The sequence below is a fragment of the Nestor notabilis genome, unplaced genomic scaffold, assembly GCF_000696875.1.
Source record: "Nestor notabilis isolate BGI_N333 unplaced genomic scaffold, ASM69687v1 scaffold20667, whole genome shotgun sequence".
Classification (NCBI taxonomy): domain Eukaryota; kingdom Metazoa; phylum Chordata; class Aves; order Psittaciformes; family Psittacidae; genus Nestor; species Nestor notabilis.
This window is the reverse complement of record NW_009935396.1, coordinates 20,058-42,399: the sequence shown is the minus strand read 5'-3', so window position 1 is coordinate 42,399 and position 22,342 is coordinate 20,058. Positions and strand designations below refer to the sequence as shown.

General features: G+C 46.0%; 1 protein-coding gene across 1 annotated transcript in view; it reads right to left on the bottom strand.

Annotated features, from left to right (window-relative positions):
- Positions 1 to 21,720, bottom strand: part of DNM1 (dynamin 1) — a gene marked incomplete at its 5' end in the record, with an annotated part of 42,173 nt that extends 20,453 nt beyond the window's left edge. Inside the window, 14 exons of the mRNA XM_010017834.1 lie at positions 3,283 to 3,396; positions 4,643 to 4,654; positions 5,876 to 5,927; positions 6,383 to 6,453; positions 6,656 to 6,742; positions 14,630 to 14,768; positions 15,373 to 15,440; positions 16,622 to 16,757; positions 16,841 to 16,983; positions 17,923 to 18,083; positions 18,793 to 18,891; positions 19,126 to 19,329; positions 20,357 to 20,506; positions 21,647 to 21,720. Coding sequence (XP_010016136.1) covers positions 3,283 to 3,396; positions 4,643 to 4,654; positions 5,876 to 5,927; positions 6,383 to 6,453; positions 6,656 to 6,742; positions 14,630 to 14,768; positions 15,373 to 15,440; positions 16,622 to 16,757; positions 16,841 to 16,983; positions 17,923 to 18,083; positions 18,793 to 18,891; positions 19,126 to 19,329; positions 20,357 to 20,506; positions 21,647 to 21,720 — 1,510 coding nt within the window. The remainder of the gene's footprint in view (positions 1 to 3,282; positions 3,397 to 4,642; positions 4,655 to 5,875; positions 5,928 to 6,382; positions 6,454 to 6,655; positions 6,743 to 14,629; positions 14,769 to 15,372; positions 15,441 to 16,621; positions 16,758 to 16,840; positions 16,984 to 17,922; positions 18,084 to 18,792; positions 18,892 to 19,125; positions 19,330 to 20,356; positions 20,507 to 21,646) is intronic.
- Positions 21,721 to 22,342: the final 622 nt, after the last annotated feature.

Below are 22,342 nucleotides of genomic sequence, written 5' to 3'. Positions count from 1 at the left end.
AGGAATTAACATGATGTATAAAGAATATGAAGCACCCCCCACGCACCTGAAAGTACCTAAAACCCTGTGCCCACCCCTTCTGCACACACACAGGACTCAAATGCTCTGACGCTGCATGCAACACACACTTTTACACAAGGAAACAAGGCCATATCCTTCTCATGTAGTCACCTGTTCTTACAAGTCCCAGCCTTCTAGTACATGATTTACCTGAGTAAGGAAGGACAGAAGGTCCCATCTGTATTGTACATTCACACAAACTCCCAAAGGAACCAGCAGTTATATCCATCTACCCGGCTGTGCAAACACTCCAGCACAGTCACTCCAACAGATACAGTCACCCTTGCAGAGCAGACGATGCAGGGGTCCCCTCCGGCAGGTAGTAAGCTTTACTAACAGGAACCACTCAGCACAGTGCTCATTGCATCTTGCCTACAAGGTCCCCGTCAGCAGCAGCTCTAGCCCAGCTCACAGACCCTCTTTTCCAGCAGACTGGAAAGCCCTGCAGAGAAGTGGGCACTGTGAATTTCGTGAGGGATTCAGGCAGAAGGACTATTCAAATCAGCCTCTTGTATTGTGTCCACTGTGGAGCTTGCTGAGCAGCTATCCTGCATGTTGTGCTGCTGCTCCAGCCCTGGGGACACTGTGGCCTCTCTTAGCAAAGAAAATCTCACTCTATATTGCCAGCAGCCAGAGCAGGCTCCTCCCCATCTCTCCTTCCCATTGCTGGCTGCAGCATGATCCCACAGGGTTCAGGAGGTGCAGGTACCTCAGGAGGGTCTCCAGGTCTTGGGAGGCCAGCTTTCTGTGGGGCCGCTCTCCATGGGGCCAGCGTTTGACTCATTGAAAGGAGACAGGAAGACAAACAGAGCCCAGGAGCACACACACATGCTCTTGGCAGCAAGGCAGAGTGGGGAGCCAACTTTCCACCCCCGCCTGGTCTGCTGCTCTTTCCTTCCCCTCCCATTCTCCCGAGCACACTCCTTCAGGCCCCTCCAGAGCATCCACAGCCACATATCCCTGCTAACATGTAATGCTGGGCCCTTTAAGACATTTTGAGTTTCAGTTCCTTTCTTCAGAGGCAGAAGAAAAACAAGCCAGCACTGCGGAAAGACTGGTATTTCACTAATGGGGTCCAGATGTCTTCATTCCACAGGCTCCGGGTCCTGGCTTGCAAAACAGGGCAGGGAGAGACTGTGCCCCCAATCCCCCCAGCTCTAGAGGTGCCAGCCTAGCCTTCACCCACCACACACCTCTCACCCTGTTCCTTCCTCCATCGTCACCCACAGCTCTGCCACCAGCACTTCCATCCACACCAGATGGATTCAGCTCCCTCTTCATTCCCTCTGGAAAGCTGCCATAGCACAGGGGAACTGGGACAAGAGAGCCCGCAGAAGTGCAGGGTGGAGCAGACAAAGCCTCCCCCTTCCTCCCAGAGCTTAAGTGAAGAAAGATCATGGTGTACAGCCTTTAAAAACCACACAGGAACATTTCGGGAGCTGTAGAGGACATGGGTCCTCCTGAATTGGTGGAGAAGGAAAGGTTCTGGGACAGCCATGCAAAGATAACCCTGGCTGACAGAGGACTGTGCACTGCACACAGCTCTTTGGGATGGAGCCAGCTCTGTGCAGGACTGAGGTTTGGGATGGGAATCCCCATCCTCAAAGCTTTCCAAGCTGCCTTTCAAATGCACTGACTTTTAGCCTAAAACAGCTATGGAGTCCAGGTGAAAGTTGCTTCCTTTCTCCCTCACAACAGCCAGTGATCAAGGAGTTGAACTTGGGGAGGAAGCAAGTAAAAACATGCTTCCCTTTCGCCCCTGCTCCCACTCCACTGAAGACAAAGACTCCTTTCTCAGAGGCAGCTCAGACCTCATCAGCACTGGTCCTCCGGTGTTTAAGGGACTGAGGCTGGCAGGAAAGTGTTTTCATTAGGCAGCTCTACCTCTTGCTATGCAGAAGGGAAACAGTGCAGACCTCCAGTTGCTATTGACCCCCAAGGCTGCCCTCCCTCAGGAGGGAAGGGAGGTTTAATCCCCATCCCAAGCAACTGGAATCTATCAACAATTTATACATCCCCACTGTAGTCCTTCCTCCCTCCCTCCCACTCCCCAGGGAAGAGCAGGGAGTTCTGATCATGTCTGTAATGCAGATGTGGCAGCTGGCTTTGATTAAACTACTTGATGTTTATAACCACTCGACCTGCATATGCAAACCTAGAGGAAAGTGAAGCCTCCCCAAGCAGCTCTGAATACAAGGGCAGGGGTCTTATAGCAGAGACACACTGATTTAATGAAAGACATTTCAGTGCCTGGTTCTTTAATTAGGAAATCACTGCCTGCTCATCCATAGCAGCACAGCAGCAGTCTCTATGCAGAAAGTGATATTTAGAGGCTGATTCATCACTGGGTTTGTCATCATTTCCACCTGCTGAGAATGAGACAGGCCCACTGATAGGAACTAGACAAGAAGCCAGGACTAGCTGCAGCTTCCGGGCACATTATTATGTGTCTCAGCACACCTAAGGGACACAAACCACAGTAAGAGGCAGACCAGGTTCTTCATTTGCAATCAGAAACCCCCATCAACTCAGAATGCATGAGTAAATCATACCAGACATTTTTCATACCCCCCCAGCACATTGAGTGGGGCTAACCCTTTTGATCATGTTCTTACCAAACCATCCAGCTATTCTTTCTCTTTTCAAAGTCATCAGAAAAGACAATTATCTACCTTTGTTTTGCACAGGGAGCAACACATTGCTAACAATGATAATTTCAGTTGAGACAATTCTGTCTGCTTAAATAATTTCCCACTGAAGCAGAAAAACACCAGAGCACATTGTAAAGTTGCTTGAAAACCCTGAATATTAGTGATTCTGGCATGTTCCTATCAGTGATATTCCACACATCACTGTACTTTTGATCAGCAGTACTCTAACCATTCACTATTCAGACAATTTTACACATAATGCATGAATGGCATGTTCAATATAGAAACATTAAAGAAAGACATTCCTGCATTGCAGGTTTAATAACTGAATCCTGGAGAGGTTAAGTAATTACTCCAAGTCAGGAGAAGCAAGCATCTGAGCTGCAGCTTCAGCTCCACACCTCCTGTGGACTTACGTACCCAGGTGTTTAAGTAGTCATATTAATTTAGGACAAAACAAGTTCCTTTTAGGAACAAGCTGCAGACAGTACTGAGAAGATACAGCCGTAGCACCCAGTGAACTGAAGGCTGTACGCTCATCAATGCACAAGATTCAAGTTGTGCTACTCACCTCATCATCCTTGTACCAGGAGAGGTTCTCCGCTGTCAGGACAAACCAATACTCCTTGGAGCCACCCTTCATGATCCCAATGTTGTTGATGGTGAGCCAGCCCTTTCGGATGACCTAAGGGGGTGGAAGCAGTGAGCATTAATACAGGCCCTAAAAGCCTGGCTTTAGGTGACAGAGGAAAGATCAGAGGGTATCCCTACACACAGAGTTGTATGGAAAGACGAGGAACACCATGCTCTCTGCTGCTGCCAGAGGAGCCCCCCACTCAACTGGCCAGTGAAGGTCTTTGCCTCAAAAGGGCCAGGAACAGTATAAAAAGGACGCAGGAAGGAGCCTGGCAGTGCTGTGCATTATACCCTCTGCCAAGAGGAAAGAGATGCAGGAAGAAGCGCATCAAGAGTGCCTCAGATACTGGCACAACCTACAAACACCAGATCACAGCAACACACCCAGAAAAGGCCATGCCTAGAGAAAACCAGGGTGCCAGCACACCTTTGGGCACACTGAGCGTGTGGAGTGCTTCACTCAGCTCAGGGGTCGGGGCAAGAAGAGATGGGCAAGCAACCCAGAGAGAATTGAGTTTAGTAAAAGGAGACACTAAGTATAACAGAACAAAACGGTGCATCTGGAATTAGTACTCTGGACTTTTGTACCCAGGTGTTTGAGTAGTCAATTTAGGGCAAAACAAGTTCTTTTTAGGCTTAGCCTGTAAAGAAGCCAGGCTATTACTCTCTAGGGAACTCCAGTTCACCAAGTGCTGGTTTAGAGCCTCACATGTGCAGTAATCAAATGCAAGTATGCATCAGCTTAAATGCATTAGCTTTTACGCCTATTACTGCACTGTTAATACCCAAAAGCATCTGCATGCATTGTGTGTGTACCTCGTTGTATGGATGTGCTTGCTGAAAACAACCTGGCTTTGAAAAAAAACATGCAGCTGCACTGGATATTAGCAAATTGCACTGTGTGAGCAGCCTACCAGAGGTACACAGTCCTTTTAATTGTCAATTTACCCTATAAAGGTAAACCTAGGGGCATTGGATCTTCATCTTACACCTACTGTTAAGCTCGAGATAGTCCTATTCTCTCCATGGACAGGAGGGGGCAGTGAAACAGAACCACACATCCGTGGATTACTGCTTTTCATCTCCACCCACTCACAAGATGTACCAGCAGTTCTGAGTTTTACCTCGACATACTACCTTTCAACCTCATTTCTGCTTCACCTGTGCCTAGTGCCAGCTGCCCTCCTCTCCCCATTCGGCAGCAGAGGGAATAATTTCTTTATGCACTGTTCTTGCCTTCCCAGATGCAACATTAATGTTCATTAGCACACCCTGCTGAGTGGCCTTCTACTCACCAGGATCTCATCCTGCAAAGGGGAACCATAGCAACAGCAGCAGAGCAGAGAGCAGGAGAGGAGCAAAGAGAGGAGAGATTGTTACTAGGAAAGCTGGAGCAGGAGGAGAGAGGCTCAAAAATAAAATAAACTGGAAGCTGGTGCCAAATCTTTTACCCCAGGTGTTAACAAAAGCAACCCCCATCCCAAAATAAAGTCTGCTAATGGGAAAGCCAAAGCGCTTTACAGGTACATCCAGAGTTTGCCCTCTGCACTCTTTTACACTCAGCTCTGTATCAGTGGTACTGCAGAGGATGGGGTTCCTTACAGCTGCTCCAAGATCCCATGGAATGGATGGTTGGCCAGCCCAACCTGCTGACCTACCTGCCTGCCAACAGTACTGAAACAGTCTGAGTGTTTACATGCAGGGAACGGTGGTCAGACTTATTATAAAGAGGATGGATGTCAGGAATGAATGTCTTCAAAAGGACTGAACAAAAGCATTTGCTTCCATTCTTTATGAAACTGCTTGTAAAGGTTTGTTTCTACAAGATCTTCTAGCCTAGAGAGCCTTGCCATGTCCCCAGCAAATCTGGGAGAAAGTACCATTAGCCCCTTCTCAATTATATTCAATTGATTTCCATTATTCCTTACAGTTCCTAGAGGAATAATGGAACTCCTCCCCTCCGCTGCTGTCTTCTCCCATGGGTGTGTTCTCATACACACCCTGTGCAACCATGGCTATAATCACCCTTTGTCTCCCCATACAGAGATTTAAATACTTCCAGGGAAGTTTTCCAGAAGAGAGTCTATGAACTCTCTTGAAATCCCTTTCCAGAAAGTAGATACCACTGGTGGGAAAGACAACCACAAAAGACAATTTGTACTGCAACAGTTCACACCTAGTGTTCCGTATCCCTCACTTCAACAGAGGAGTTAGCACAGCTAGTGAAGGGTCTGAACAGGGATTTATACAACATTAATAAGGATTTCTACCAGAAAAGCAAGACCAGAGCTTGATTATCAAACATCATTTCCCTCTACAATACTTGCCCTCTATTGCTGCTACATGCTCAGCTCTTCCTGACTGCAGTGAGCCTAAACCAGCATCCTCCAGGTATAAATGGAGTTTGATGAATAAAAAAAACCAACTTAGAGCACTGCTGCATCCAGCCCAGCACTTGCCCACCTGGTAGCTTCCAGGTAGCAAACATGCCCTTCTTGCAGCAGTGAAGGAGATGGAACTTGGCCTACCTGGTTGCCAGCTGCCTTCTTCTTGCTCATCTGGCTGCTCCTCTGCTGAGCACTGCAAACAACAGCAGAGACATTCAAAACCCCTCAGGCTCCCGATTACCTGAATTCTGCTCCCATCAGATTGCTGCTACAGTGAGTTCATGCACCTCACCACTGCCTTCCAAGCCTTGATAACCCCATTTATTTCCATCTGCTCTCTCAGCCTGGTCAACTCATCATGCTCCCACCTGAACCACACTTGTGTCACTAACCCTCCACAGCTTCTGCTTCTTTCTTCCTGACTCAACCCTAATACTCTTCACTCCCCCTTCTACACATCCCTGTTCTCCTCCCCAGCCTTGCAATACAGAGCCACTGAAAAATCAAGCAATACTGAGAGCTGAGCAATACTTTGGGACCACAGTATCTGCACCAGGGCTTTTGCAACCCATTTACTGGAGCAGCTATAGGACAGAGCCGCAGGAAACACAGGCAGACAAAAGGGGGCAACAGGCTGTGGGTGCTTACTTGGCAAAGCCAATGAAGTCCTCATGGTTCGTGTTCATGTAAGCCAACTCAATGTCTATTAGAAGCATGACCTGCCAAACAGAGGCACAGAGCAAGACAGACATTAGTGACTGACACTGGTAATAGTCAGGAGCAGACAGAGCCCTGTGCATTGTTCATCTGACCAGCCCTCTGCAGCCAGACACCCCTTGGCTCAGTCTAGCCTAGACTGTCCCTTCAAAGGTGTCCCCACACCTCCAATCTCCCCTCTTACACACACTCCTGATGCCCTACCTGATCTTTGGTCCTGCCTTCTCTCTCACGGATGTGAGTTGTGACAATCCTCTCCATCTCCTCACGCAGATGAGGGTACTGGCTGAGCTGCAGGAGAGAGAAAACACGTGCACATGGGAAAGGGAGGTATGAAGTGGGGAGCAGCCCCCCCCATACATGCATGCATACATACACCCTGCAGTCAGCTATTTGCAAGGGAAGTTCCAGAAAGCTGGACTTGCATAAAAGTTTTCCAAGTTCCTGAAGGTCTGCTGGTGGCAAAGTTCATTCCCCTCTTGCTTTGGGCTTCAGGAAAAAGCCCTTTGCACTCTTGCAGCAACCTTTCTGCCTCACTGGAGGCCTGCTCCTAACCCACCACGTTCTCTCTGGCATGACACACTTGATAAACCCTAGATGTAAAGGCTCACTGTAGTAAGCTAAGGAGGTGAATGGTCTTTTGCTATAAGCTGCTATGAACCTATGAAAAGTCTCCCTGGGAAGTGAAGTGGATTTCAATCCCCATTTGCTGAGCCTCTATGTGAAAGCATCTGGCCCTCCCCATCAACATCTGCAGCAGACACAGAGGATCTGACCAACTCAAGAGTACGTATCTTCAAGAAACATTGCTCTAGGCTGCTTTTACCTGCTCTCCCCCTGTGTTGGGGCAGGATTACATAGCTGAGGTCTGCATTCAGATCACACCTACACCACAGTTTTTGCCATGTTACCGAGGAGGAAATCCTTCTACTTTTCGGTCAGACAGAGAAGTAGGACTTTATGAGCTGTGGTTCAAAAGAATTATCTAGAGATCATACATGAGAGACACTACCAAAATCAATCCCCTTAAAGCCCTCCGGGTTTCACACAGCACCTACCTACTTGCCTACATTCATAAGCCTTTAGTGATTTCAACAGCAGTAACTGTATGCCTCTCAGGTCAGGCCTAGAACAGGCAAATGAGATTAACCCTCCAAACCCAGGATCTAGCCTGTTCTTCCTCACTCTGCCTATCCCCCACTAAATAAATAATTTCCCCCATTTTTTTCTTAATATTACCTCCAATTTGACTATAATGTCAAACAGCATTTCCTAATACCAGTCTTTTATATCCCCTTAAGGGATATCGAGGGGGATGTATAAAAAAGAAGTCTCATTTGCCTATGATCTATACTGATTTGTTTCGTTCCTTCAGTGTACATGAGAGGAACTTCTAGAACTGGTTTGGCCTTTTGTTCTGTATACATAAGCAGTTAGAAGATGTGAGAAGGAACTGGCTCAAAGTGTGCAGCACCCCCACTGGAAGCCAGATCTGACACTAACCATCAATGTTGCTAACATGTGATTACAGATAGTCTCAAACCCTTCCAGCACCCTTGCAGTCAGGTAAGTCACAATAGCCTGGAACTGACGTTGAGCACTAGCTTTGATGCTGCCCATTTTCAAACGTGTCGTTTGTTTTGAATGCCAATGACCCTACAGAGGCAGGAAAAAACTAAGTGAAATTAGTGTTCCCCACCACCACCTTGTCTTGAAAGCACAAACTGGGTGTTCTCCATGATCTTTATGGTTTAGGCAGCTGGTTGCTTCAGAGACACACAGGCAAAACTTCCTGTTTCCTTTGGGGGGTTGGCAAAGGATAGATGGGCAAGTTATGTCAAACAAAAACAGGAAGTTGGAAAACCTCTAAGCAAGTCTCAGCTTCTTTGCTTCAAATTAAAAACAGTCAAACAAAAAACACATCAAACCTTCCCCCTCCCACCCCACTCCCAACCAGTACAAATGCACACAAAGTGCAAACCAAGTTGTGGTTTACTCCAAACCCAGGTCCAAATCCAGCAACGTCCATGTGCAAAAATAAACTGACAGCATCAGTCCCCATGCAGGAGCTTGCGACCCCAAGCATGCACAGGAGAAGCAAGGGTGGGCAAGGGAAGAGGACACAGGCAGCCATGGGATGTCACACCACCAGGGAACATGCAATAGGGCACAGAGGGGCAGGGAGTTATCACCAGCAGTACAAACAGCACCCAGAAATGCCATGACTCTGAAAGACAGGAGAGCAGGCGACCCTTCAAGGGGTTCAAAGTCTGTCAGCCTGGGATCATGTCCCAGCTCAATTGGGTTTTCAATCCTGTTTTAGCTGCATTTGCCTGTTTAATCAAAATACAAGCTTACAACCCTCTTTGAAAAGCAATTTGTCCCAATGTTCCTTAGTTCCCCTCTTTGCAGATTCCAGGAGACCTTGCCAGCACACCAAAGAGCAACCTTTAGCTGAAAGTTGCTGACTTGCAAGATCTTCCTGCACTTGTGAGATGCTGCAGTGCAGTCTGGCACAGAAGGTTCCTGCTTTTGGAAAAACACTAGCTAGAACATTATCCTCCTAAATGTGAGGTCTTACATCTTACACCAGCTTTCTGCTGATTTTGGAGCTACTCTCCATATAACCAACTGGAAGAAGCTCGGAATCAGGCCAGAGAACAGTTGTCAGTGGCTGCCTTCTCTTCAGCTCTCAACTTAGTCTAATAGTCAACTGCAAATCTCTTTTCATACAGGAAAGCTGTACTTTTGTAGACAACAGATGGGTTTGCCGCCCTCCGTGTTCTTTATTGATAGTCCCATATTATTCCATCCATGCAGCTTTATCAGCTGCACATACAAAGATGTCCTCACCATCTGGGGTGAAATGAAATAATTGTGACACCACACAAACAACACACAATAGTTCAGGACAGCAACAAACCAAGGCTACTGGACTGTTAAGCTAATTCAAGAGGTGTTAGCCCACATGATCTTCCTTTCAAGAAGCCTCACAGGGCTTCTAGTGAGTTTATAGGTTTGGATTTGTCATCTGAATGGCAGCATCAGTCCACACCACAGCAGGCTGGGTATTACCTTACAATTAGCATCAGTCCTCAAGTAGCCTTTTCCAGGTATCTTCCCTAAATAGCACATGCTCTTATCCACATCAAGCAGGGCTATAACATGCAAGATAAATATTGCAAATTGACTAATGCCCTTGTGCTGTTACTACCTTATGCCATCAGACCCCATCTCAGGCTGGCTGCTGTCCTAAAATGGTCTATGGCAGTTACCTTCTACTCTTTCAAGGGGAGATACAGGCAAGATTAACCTTATCACTACATGTAGACATTTGACTTTAAGCACTACTAAAGCCTTTCTTTTATTTTCCAGTATTGTTGCTACATATTTCTGTTCAGACAGTTATTTCACATCTCTAATATTTACCTCCCTGGCCCCTCTGCCTTTTATTACAGCCATTAATCTCCTACAGTGTTACTGCTACTCTCACCTTCCTTACAGCATTATCTTGGTTGCATCCCCTTGGAACATCCTCATGTGGTCCTCCACCATACCACAGATTAAAATCCACAGCACAAGTTGGTATCCAGCCTTTCTAATAACATGGTCCAACAAAAATTGGAATTCAGCACTCTTGGGGTTTACATGATCCTTCTCCCTCCCCACCCAGCGCAGACATCTCTGGCCAGATACAGAAAACACTGTAAACAACCAAATCCATCAAATAAAACCCACAAGAGAAACAGGCTGGAAAGGAGTTACTCTGCTTCACCACATCAGCCCCCACAGTCTGGCAACAGCAGGACTCTACAAGAGAGAGACTGGGCAGAGCTCAGGGCATGTCAAAGATGTCACCTTCCAAACAGAGGCAGTGGTGAGCTCTATTCCTACGTACAACCACCTTATGAGCTCAGCTCTTGCCTTCACTCTGAACTCAGATCAATTCTTATCGTCCCTTCCTTTCCTTCCCAGCTTAGGGGTATACATGGTGAGTCTGGCTGCAACCCTGGAAGAAGGGAACTGTAATTTTCAAGCCCTAAAATAACTCATGAAACAGCTCTTTCCAACTCAGTTTCCAGAACATACTTCTCTTGTGCCACAGATGTTTCTGGCTCCTCACTGGTGTGTTTTACACCAATTGCCACAACTGCCTTTTTTCAGTTTAAGGAGGCATGTGGTGCCCTCTCCTGGAGGAAACCAGCCTGGGAAACAAACCCATTCCTGCCCCAGCCTCTAAGCAGTATTTAACACCTTCCATGTCGCTTGGGACAGCTTCCCTCTCCACTTACTGCTGCCCTCTCCTAGCCTAAGGCTTCACCTCCTGTGCTTCACAGCATACAAGGAAAAACATCCACACTACCTCCAGCTGAGCATAGTTCATGGAGCGAGAGAGCAGCAGGAGAATGATGCAGAGGGTGTAATGCCTGGAAAAGCTTTTCCCCAAAGTCATCTTCTGTTGACCCCGAGTATCTCTTGCAGAACATCTTCCACCTCAAACTTTCAACTGACTGTTGGTTTTTATATGCTACTGCTCAACATAGCTCTGTGGACAAATGCAACCTGCAGACTGCTCGTGCTGGGGGATGTGAGGGCTTTTCTGGCTTTTTCTAGGGTATCTCCATTTTTTTTAAGGGAGGGGGTGTCCCACAAAAAACAAGACATTCCAAATGTGCAGGTAGTGGCACAGAAACGGGGCTTGCAAAGGGTGTGAGTCCCACTGAGGTGTATACTACAGAGCCAGCCAGAGGAAAAGTGCATGCTGGAGTAATCCACTAGATCCCAGCTCACTTCTCAGCTAAAGAGCCCATCAGCTGATGCCACTTCTCTTGGCCTGCTTTTAAACTGCTCTTACAGCTGCAGGTTGCTGCTTTCCTTTAGCTACATCTTTATACCCATTTTCTCTCTCTAGGTTTGCTGGAGTTCCTGAGGATGCGTGTGGAGAAAGAGCATGGAAGTGTGTGGGAAAGGAGCGGGCGTTGACCTTTCTTTGCATGTTTTGTTTCTTTACCTTTTCGCTACACTTTCTGATGGTGGATGTGAGCTCACTCACTACCATATCCACACACTTCAGACTCGGCTCCTTCAACTTCTGCACCTGCTTTTTCACTATGGCTTCAAAAGCGAGGTCAGGCGTGAAGAGACCCGTTCTGCATGGCAGGGGCAGGGTGGGAGGAAGCAACGAGGAAGAAGAAAGCGAAGCAGAGAAAGAACGGGAAGGAGGAAGAAAGAGAAGGAAGGAGAAGGGAAAAGAGAGAAAACACAAGGCAAAATGAGAAGTGAGATTTTTGGTTCATTCCATTAGTTTATTGAACCAGGTGAGCATTGCTATGGGGCCTGTGCACTGCCAAGTATCAGGAGAGTCTACAGGCAAATGGAAGTGGCAAAGGGGAATGAGGTAGGAGAGGCTGGGCCAGTGAAATGGTGAGCTGTCAAGAGCAAGATGAATGGATGGAACTCCCCAGGGATCAAGTGATCTCCTCCTGAAGGAAAGCTTCTTTGGAGTTTAAGACGAAGCTGCTTGCCAGTGAGCCACTGCCCCTCTTCCTAGAGGCTCACTTGGTCTCATTTCCCTTTGCTTCAGGCATTCCCCTTCCCTTCCCACCACCATTATCTCCCCTTTATATTTTCCCCATTCCAGCTGCAGAAAGCCAGAACAGAAGCCAAATTAAGACTTGCTAGAGTCTGTCACTTGCATCTTGCTTTAGCAGAACTGAACTGAATTGATGGCTCTCATTTGCAGGGATTCAGACAGACTGGTCCACTTATGGAGCATATTTCATTTGACTTCACTCACCTTTCCTGCAACATTAACTTCTTCAGAACAGATGTACCCACTTATTAGGAAAATGTATACATTCTGCAGGGCATCCACAGCTATATAAAGCATCCATTCTGCCCCAGCTAACCTGTAGCATCAGGCCCAATACAGGCCCATTGAGGTTTAAAAGGAAGTCTTAATTTCCACTGATCCTGAGTGGCCCGTATTCACAGTGGCTCCACTATGAAAAAGCAGAAAGTCCATAGAAACTAAAGTTACTAAAACATGGCCAAGATTAATTCAAGACTACTTAACCCAAAGAAGTTTTTCAGCACATCTTTAACACTTTAGAGCTTCTACCAGGATGCTCTTTGTTATACAGACCGAGTTACTTGTTTTTCATCTTTCACATCTCTGTGGATAACACCTGCAAGACCCCAAGCACCACTGCTATTAAAACACCCCTCAGCACATAGTGTAAGACCTACAACTAGTTTGCTTTTTAAGCAGCCAAGAGTTAGAATATGTTACAGGATTCAGCTTCACCCAAGGGTCTTTCTCAAGGTGTCAACAATGCCTCTTTCGAGCAAAGCAAGGGCATTTCCAAAGTTCACATCCTCTGACTTAACGACAGTTCCTACTAATGCAGTTGCCCTGCTAAGCTCAATAAACACCGTTTTCCCCACCAGATGTGGAAGGCCCTGCACAAAACCAAGTATCTTTAATAAATCAGTAGCTTCCAGTACCTGAATATCACCTGAATCACAATATTTTCTTTCTTCAAATACAAATCTGTAGCCATGGCTACTAGAGCACACACTAGCACTGAGGAAAACCATCAAATCCATAGCAGTAGGAGCTGAGCTAAAATGGAATGCTTTCATCCTGGATCTGTGACACTTACCCCCCCACCCCTGTGGCCTCTTATTTCCCACCCTGCTACCCACCACCTGATCACTTGAGGAACCTGCTGCTGTCAGAACAGATGGTCTATTCTGAAATTATCAGTAAAAGAGGAAACAAAAAGGAACAGTGAAAGAAAAAAAGAGGTGGGGAATGGAAGGAAGGATGCGAAGAGAAAGAATGAATGGGAGATTTTTAACAGCAACTGAGGAATGGAAAATAAATCAAGAGAAGCTTCAGAGGGCATGGAAAAGGGCCCTTCTGATCCAGTTAGCAGGCGACTCTGGATACTTGGCAGCCTGAGGGCCTGTGCTTACCTGTCGCCAGGCTCTAATGGCAATTTTCTGGGTGCTCCCCACAGTCACACACCCCAAGAGATGACAGCAGGAAGGAAAAAGGAAGCTCCTCCAGCACTCTAGAAACCTGAGCATTCTCTCACTGCATCCACTTTGCTTTCCCAGTCTGTCCTGGGGGGCAAAGCACGTGCCTGCTTGCCTGAGCCCTTCTGTAGAAGCTCTTGGCCCTAAGGACTAGGCATTTCTCCAAGCAATGGCAAGTATCACCACTTGGGCACCTTTCCCCACCCTTGCAGAGACAGGGTGTCAGACTCTTCAGGCACCTCCTGCAACACCCATTTACCTGCACCTGAATAGCCAGTGGCGATTCCAGTCTCCAGTGCCCATACCATCATCCTAACTGAGGTGCCTTTCCACCAGCACCTAGCCCTGCCTGAAGCAGCAAGCCATGGCTGAGAGGAATGGGACAAGTCATTTTATCTTGCTGCTTTTCAACCCCAAGAAAACAAGAACTGCCATATCCAAAGGGCAAAATCAGGCAGGTTCCCTCCCTCAGCCCCAACATGTACCAGTATGGATCCCAAAGAGCAAAACCTGAAGCCCTCTCTCCGAGATTAGGAGGACCACAGAGATTGATGGACATTTCTAACTTGCTTCTTCTCAGCCATGTGCTGCTCTTCCAGAACAGGGTAATGGACCAAGCCAACCAGAAACCAAGCCAAACACCACAGGAATGGTTCCCTGCAATACAGCCCACAGCTATAACTGCTGTATCCTCTGAAGTTCAGCCCCATACTTGTCCCCAGCAGCACACAAAGGCTAGTTTGGGATTAACCCTCTAACTTCTACAAGAACAGAGGGGGCAAAATTTAAATCCCAGTTTCTGCCTTGGAAAATAAACCCAGATACTAAATTTAAACTCAAATGTGGCCACATAAGAAATACCCTTGGTTTTAGAAGGGTGGCAGGGACATCTCCAGCACCCCTTAGCTCAAAAAGGCAGGGAGCAGGGCCATGGCACATGTGCCACAGCACTTCCCTTCCTGTTTGGCTTGTTGGCTGGGTCGCTCCAGGTTGGTACCGCTCAGGTCTAGTCATGCTGAGGAGGTGGTTAGAAACACCGAGTGTGGCTGCAGGCAAGTCCCTGCCCAGGTCACAATGCTGCGCCACAGCCAGCGAGCAGGTGGAAGGTGCCAACTCCATGCTGCCTCTGGTTACCTTCTTGGTGCACTGTCTAACAGTATTGATTAACTCCGAAATGACCATGTCCACGCATTTCAGGCAAGGTTCTTTAATCTTCTTCACCTGCTTTTTCACAATGGTCTCAAAGGCCATGTCGGGTGTGAAGAGACCGGTTCTAAACACCCAGGGTGGGGACAAGAGAAGGCAGGAGGGGGAGAAGGGGCAAGGAGAATGTCAAATCATTACACACACATCTTGGAGCAGGCACCGCCATCACTGACACCCGGCACGTGGGGCTGGGAGTGCATGTCACATCCCCTAGGACAAGCCCTGACTGGAGTCCATGGAAAATGGGGAATGCTTGGCACCTCACAAGAAGGAGGTGCTGAAGGCAAAACAGATCCCATCTGGACAGCCATGGCCAGGCCACCATTTCACCTCAGCCACCAGGACATTTTGGTTTTAACTAAATGAAAGAGTAGTGTGGGCTGGCATCCCTCTTCCTATTCTTTATGACACAAGAAGGAGGGTGAAAAACGTCTTGTCACCAAGGCAATTTTACCTTTTAGCCTTCTGCGACTCTCACATGGGAAGAGAAAGCAAACTGACTTGGATGATTGCCCCTACTCCCAAATTCAAGCTACTGGAGTGGTCCAAGGAGGTTATCCCTCCCCTTTGGCTGACCTACCGTACCTCTGAAGTCTTCAACTCCATTCAGAAGGTCTAGAGGTATTTACAAGGCTATGCAGCCAATGGTCTGCCTAGTGTGTGATACATGCCTGATACCATGGATGTTCTTGATGGCATAGCTAATCTCCCGCCGCAGCTCCTTCTCATCAAACTCCATCTGCACCAAGAGAGAATTTGATCAGAATCTGTCTGACACTTATTTGCGCAACCCCAGGATACACAACAACAAGAGCTGTCCCACGCCAGCACTGTCATGTGACAGATGAGATATTAGCCCAAGTGTTGGATACAGAGTCCAGCCCTAAGGCTTCTATTGCCAGTGCAGACATGCTGGACAAATACAAATAGCTGAGGGCCTACATTTACAGATGCCAAGCCCCAGCAGCTCTCAAGGAGCTTTGCTGAGATAAAGCAATCTGACTGAAGTACTAGATTGCTTCCTAAAACACACTGTTTTGTCTCCCAAGATTCAGCCCAAGATCTTGGCAGATGTTTTTTTCAGTGAACACAACAAATAGATTTACAATTCACATACAAAAAAAATGTATTATCCAATACAAGGCAGGCTCTTGTATTTCACCTGAAAAGGCCTCATCTTATTCAAATGCAGAAAAGAAAGCAAATCCAGGACTAGAATGATTTGGCTCTCAAGTCTGTTCCAACTGATATCAAAAGAAGCCTTTCTGTACCACTTCTGATCAGATTAGTGCACTTTGCCATCCAAGAAAACTATAACTCAATTAAAATCCTCTTTAACTGTTATGACAGTAGAACAGTTTCTCCACTGTTCCCACCTCCAGGCCATTGATAGAGGACTGACAGAAGTAATCCCAGGTGTATCTACATCCTCTTTCCTGCTTCTTGCATATTTATTAGGGCAACTTTAATTCTGATCTGGTGCTCAGAATCAAGGAAGTACAAGTTTCAGCACCATTCATACTATGCAAAAATCAGTCAAAGCTTTGACACAACATACCTGCAAGAACAGTCATTGATTTACAACAGTTTGTGTTAAAGTTATTTTGCACATTTAATTTAGCATTTAGGAATTAAAAAAAAAAAAAAAAAAAAAAAAAAGAAACACAGTCATTTAACTAAGAGAAAATTTAAGTTCTGTCACAAGGGTGGGGACTGAGGGAAAGGGTCAGTTCCCTTATGGGAAGGCTCCAATAAAGGAGACAGAATAAGTACGAAAGCGATAAAAGGAAGAACGTGAAACAAAGCAGTCAAAAGGAAAGACAGCTTATGAAAGATACCAAGAGGAGTAAGGAGACAGAAGAGGTAAAAGACAATATGCAAGATGACAAAGTGGATCTCAGCAGCACAGGGAAGCAGTACCTTCACCAGTTCAAAGGGGAAACGCTCATGGAAGATACGGTTAATCCTAGCTCCTCCTGACAGCTCATAGGTATCAATTTGGTCTCCAGAGCCTTCAATGCGTTTCTCAAAGTCCACAGCAAATTGCTGGACCATCCTGAAAGAAAACAAAAGGCATTAAGTAGAAGTCATGGCTGAGCAGTCATCTCCAAGGAGGGACTTGCCACTGGGGCCACTTACTGAAGCAGAGCTTTGGTCTTGCGAGCAGGGTCATCAGGGCGGAAGTTCTTGTACTCCTCCACCTCCTTCTCAATGGAGAGAAGCTGGCTTTGGAGCTTGTTGCGCAGCCCTGGCAGGGTGTCACGGATGTGGTTGGTCAATTGCTACACAAGAAAAGGGTTTAAGATGATAATAAACCTCCATGTGGTTACTGGGAAGAGTTTGCTACTTCCACACCATAAAATAAAAAGAGGAGTACTCCTCTCTTCTGTGCTCAGTCCTTCTGAGTGGTCCTAATAAGTTTATCTCAGGACAGATACCATTTATGAGTGATGTTTATCCTGCCTCTACAGCTCCTACTTATTGCATTCCTCTATTCATCACCTTCATTTTACCTTCTAGTCAGGTACAAAACTCCCATTCATACAAGCCTGCTGTCTCCAACTCAAGAATAAGCTTTACATACAAGTATTAGCATTTGCTAATACAGGTAAAGACTATCCCAGCTTCAGATTATCAAACCACTAACACCATAGTGGTTAAACCCTTTTTCAACAATAAACATCACAAGGCAAGGTGGAAAGAGCCAAAACCACTGATGAGGCTCTAATAAGAGGGTTTCCACAGAGCACAGCTGTCAAAAATTCCAGTTTGAAGACAAGTATTTAAATAAGGAGGAAAAAGAACAAAGCAGTTCTTCACTTAAGGGAGCAGAGAGGGAAGCAACAATAAGCTGCTACTGCATGAGACAGGAGGTAAGATAGCCTTAATAGATAGGAAAATGACTACCAGTATCACATTGAAATCAATCTTTGCAGCTTACTGTTAGGTACAGAGACCACTAGAAATTTAGAAGGCATCTTTTAGCTTAACTAGAAAGACCTTGCATTCTAACAGTGTAAATGTGCCAACTACTGATTTTGCACCAGTGTTACAGAGAGGATAAAGCAGTGCTCTGCCTCTGGTGTGTAAGCTCTGTAATTGACCTTAGTGCTTTTCACTGTTTATCAATATTTGTACAAGTCAGCCACTTCCATCTGAGAAGAGCCCTGATGGCCATTCCAGTGACATAGTGGGCAGCAGTTCTTAGCTGTTGACAGTACCTGGTTCAATACTTTCTGCAGGTAGGGGGTTCCCATGCGATCAGCCATGTGTCTGTAGGCTGGGTGGGAGAGAAAGAATTTCCTCTCTGCAGCCAGAGCTGCCTGAATGTCCTTCTTGCCATCAATGTCCTTCTGACTTCTGTTCACTACACCAATGTAACCTGTAAGAGCGGGGTTAGAGATCAGATGGTTGTAAGGATAAGAATGTGAATAGGACTCAGACTGAGAAGGAAGTTACCCAGCTGGCAGCACTGCAAAGGGGGAATTCTAGTAGCAACATGTTATTAGGAACTCACTGGAAGAGTTTAAAACTAGGATTTCCTCTGAATGGCCCAGGCTCTGATGGTTAGGGATGCAGGACAAAAGTGACTATGCAACTGAGAATAAGTTTATTTATCAAGTGTTCCCCCAGTCACAAAGCATACCCTAGTCTCATCCATTTCAGACTCTTCTGTTAAAATCCTTAGGATAGGTACTTCACTATGGCTAACGTAGCACATATCACAGGCCAAAATTACTTCATCTAATATACTATAGCAATTGCATTCTAGATAAAAGATGACAAGTCCTTTAGACAGGAGTTCCATTTTTTGCAGTTTGCCTTATTAGAAGTAAATAGAAAGCAGAAACCAGACCATAAAGCTGTGCTTCTGCTAGGACTACATATCTAGGTACGAATACCTAAAGAGTTCCTATCAGCAGTGTGACCAGTCCCTGACTTTTCTCAGCTCCAGCCTGGTACAGAAATGGCTTAACCACAAGTTGTAAAAGACATTGCAGGAAGGGGATGCACTGGAGGAAGAGGATGAGGCCAGGACACCTCACACAGGGAAAACAGAGGAAGGAGATCATGGACATGAGGAAGCATACCTCTACGAAGTGGAAGCAATTTGTTTTCTAATACATCTCGTGCATCAGTGCCTTCATCCATAAGATCCAGCTTAGTGATGACTCCAATAGTGCGTTGCCCTGTGGAAAAAAATAGGCATACTTTATCAAGCAAATAACTTACTGTTTTCCTCTGCTTACAGAGCTGACAGGTTGCCCAACCTCACACTGCCACCTCTCAGAAGAATGCATGTTGGTGAAGATACAACCCAAGACAGGAGCTCACAGCCTAGTGGGCTAATCACAACCAAAAGGTTAAAAGAAAAAATCAGGCCACTATCTAGTAATGTCATGCTAAATAAGAGAGATACTTACCTTGAGGATCCACCTCCTTTGCAATCTTCAGGGCATCAGAATTGGCCAAATCAGAGTTGGCTGGAGATACTGCCAAGATGAGGCAATTCTCTTTGGTGACAAACTGCATGAGCATATCTCGGATCTGAAACTCAATGTCAGGGGGCTGGTCCCCTACTGGGACTTTTGTCATACCCGGTAGATCCACCAAGGTCAGGTTCAGGACTAGACAAAGGAAACAGAAGATAACACAAGGGAGTGTTGAGATCTGAATGTTCTGGTCTCTAAGTAAACACATGTAGCTTTGGTGTCTCAAATATATAATAGGCATAATGGATGCACAGAGAAGCACACAGCTTTCTAGTTCTGTTACTGCTTAGTAACAACTAGTTGCAGTTGCCAATGTCATCACCTTTTCCTCTAAATCACTTATTCTCACCCTGGTCAGAAAAACTGTGTCCTCAAAGTCATTCCATATAGACTACACTGAAAGGGAAGAAACAACAGTACTAGTTTTTCCACTTCATAACAAAGTCTGGAGAGTCAGAAGTATTGCTTCCACATATTAAGAGTCGTCCCTAGTATTGAAAAGCTAGGTCCTGCCACCCTTATTCAAGGGAGGCTCCTGTCACAGTCAGCTGGGCCTTCTCCTGCAGGACTACAACATGCAGCCCTATACAACTGATTCATAGTCTTGCTGAGAGAAAAAAAAAAACAAAACAAAAAACACAGCACTGAGCTGCTACCTTCCAAAAATGCCCAGAGAGTTGTTCACATTTAAAGAGATGGCAAAATTGGGACTATGTCACTCCCTTGTTTAAAAAGAATTCTTCCACTGAGATCAGCAGCATTTGACATAGGCAGTACCCAGAAAGAACTATACAAGGTATATATTTACATGCAAACAGAAGTGCTCTTCAAGAAAGCCACTCTCCCCATTTCTTTGCCCAGTAGAGCAGTATCAGGAAGCAGGAAGAGATAGCAGCTCTTCAAGGTAATGCCCATACTGATGGAAAAGAACAGCCTCAGGAAAAAGCTGCTGCACAGACGTCAGTTGTTTCTGCCAGCAGTCAGATCCTTCAGCTGGCAGACTCTTCCAGCAGTATGTCCAGGGCTAATGGTTTCATACAGCATGGCCCAGCACATGGAGATTAAAGTCAAAATCAAGCACGCTCTCCATTTCACCTCTGTTCTGTGTCTATTTCATGACAAAGCAGCACCCTGCCGACTCAGATGCTGCATTAGAACTCACCATGGGGAGAGTAGACTCGAAGATTGATGGGCACAGGGGAAATCCCTTTGTTGGAGCCAGTAACACGATCTGTTTCAGCCTCAATCTCCAAACGGACCTCCTCAAAATCAGTGAATTTCTTCCCTTTGCAGTGTAGGAACTCGCCATATTCTATTTAAACAGAAGCAGAGAGTCAGAAATAGTCACTGAGGTCAGAGAAACATTCAGAGTGTAATGAAAACATGTCCCTAAGCAAAACAAAACAAAAACACAGTTGAAGGGATGAGATCTGACTAAAGCCTTTCCCACTAGCACCTGCAGGTTGGTCCTGCAGTCACATTATCTGATCAACATCAGAGAACTCAGTTGAGCCCAACATCTTCACAATCCAGCTTCTGTTCCCAGCAGAGGTAGGGAACAGAACTTGTCTTAATTCAAGCAATAACCCACGACCTTCTCCGGTAACACAAAACAAACACAAAACTGCCTGCAGCAGTGACTTCCACAGCTCCCATGGGAGGTATCTTGGCACAGGAAAATTTGGACTAGCTCTGTATTAAAGTGCTGGGGGTAAATAACAGTCTTTTTACATAATGAGAACAGACTCAAGAGTAAAAAACCCCAAACCTTCTCTTGACATGGTTTTGAGCTGGCTCCTGGTTGGGTTTGCTGTGCGCCAGTCCTTGACTAGCCTAACCAACTCAAGAAGAATCTGTTTCCATTTCAAAACCTCTTAAAAGTCAAATTGTCTCCTTACAAGGCAAGAAGACTGCTGTGGATAGATCAGGTTCACCTGATGAGAGGAAAAGGACCTTGAAACATTCACTTGCCAGCTCCTGGATGAGATCTTTACTTATGCAAAGGGGAATGGTAGTGAAGATATGCTGTAAGTAAGTAGCAAAATCAGTGAACTCTGTAGCCTTCCTTCTCCACACATCCCAGCATTCTCACACTGGGGTTTTCAGTACATTAAGTCTTCTCACTCCCTTATTTCAGTAGATTAGCAGCTGGGTGACCTGCCTCTTTGGTCTTACACTCAGAGAAACAGCTGCAAAGGACAGTTGTGATAAGTGTATGCACAGAGCCTCGCTTAATAAATTAGAACAAAAACACCCTAAGAAGCATTTGGCTTCTGAACACTTCATGCATCATGTATTAAACAGGTACAACTGGAAACCACCTGCAGATCATTTTTACTGGGGAGAATTCTCATTTATTTCACAAACACACACACTGAGCAGTGCCACTGATCAAATATGTCCTTTCTCAGACAGCAATCCAGCTGGATACACAGGGAAGGTGCTCACTTACCTGTGCTGGCATTCACCAGCTGCAGAACCAGCGGGCGCCTGGTTACGATGCCAGATCCACGTGGCAGAAAATCCCTGAAATGAAAGAGGAAGTTTCAGATGAGTGAATGATTGTTTCCTTCCCTTTTCACAGCTTTTCTGCCTCTAAAAGCATACACGGATTCTAACAGGGAGTCTCAGCCACAAAAAAAGTTTAAGGCACTAAAAACCAAGTGCCCCTCCTCAAGGAAGACTTGAGCTTGTTCTGAATAAGCTTATACCCACAGCACATTCCCTGTAATCCTGTGATAGTTCTAGCTGCTTCGGCTGAAGTTCCAAGTTAACCAACAAGCTTATTTAATGCAGCTCTCTCTACTTTGGAAAAAAATAAATCTCTGTTATTAGAAAGAAAAGAAGTTGAAACAGAGCCCCAAAACCAGTGTGCCTCCTTTTGACAAGATATACTTACCCAAACTACAACAAAATCCCACATCCCCTGCACTTTGGGGCTCCAGAAGACACCACACTGCTCCAGCACACAAGCACCATATGACACATCTTAAAGAAGAAAAAGCAGCCAAAGGCTTGCCTCCAGCCAGGGTTTCTCCTGGCTAACTACTCAAGGCATAAGTATTGCCAAGGCAAAAGCAATAGCAGCTTCCTTCTATATTCACAAGAATCCTGAATTTTTGTGTACTTTGAGACATTTCAAAGGAAG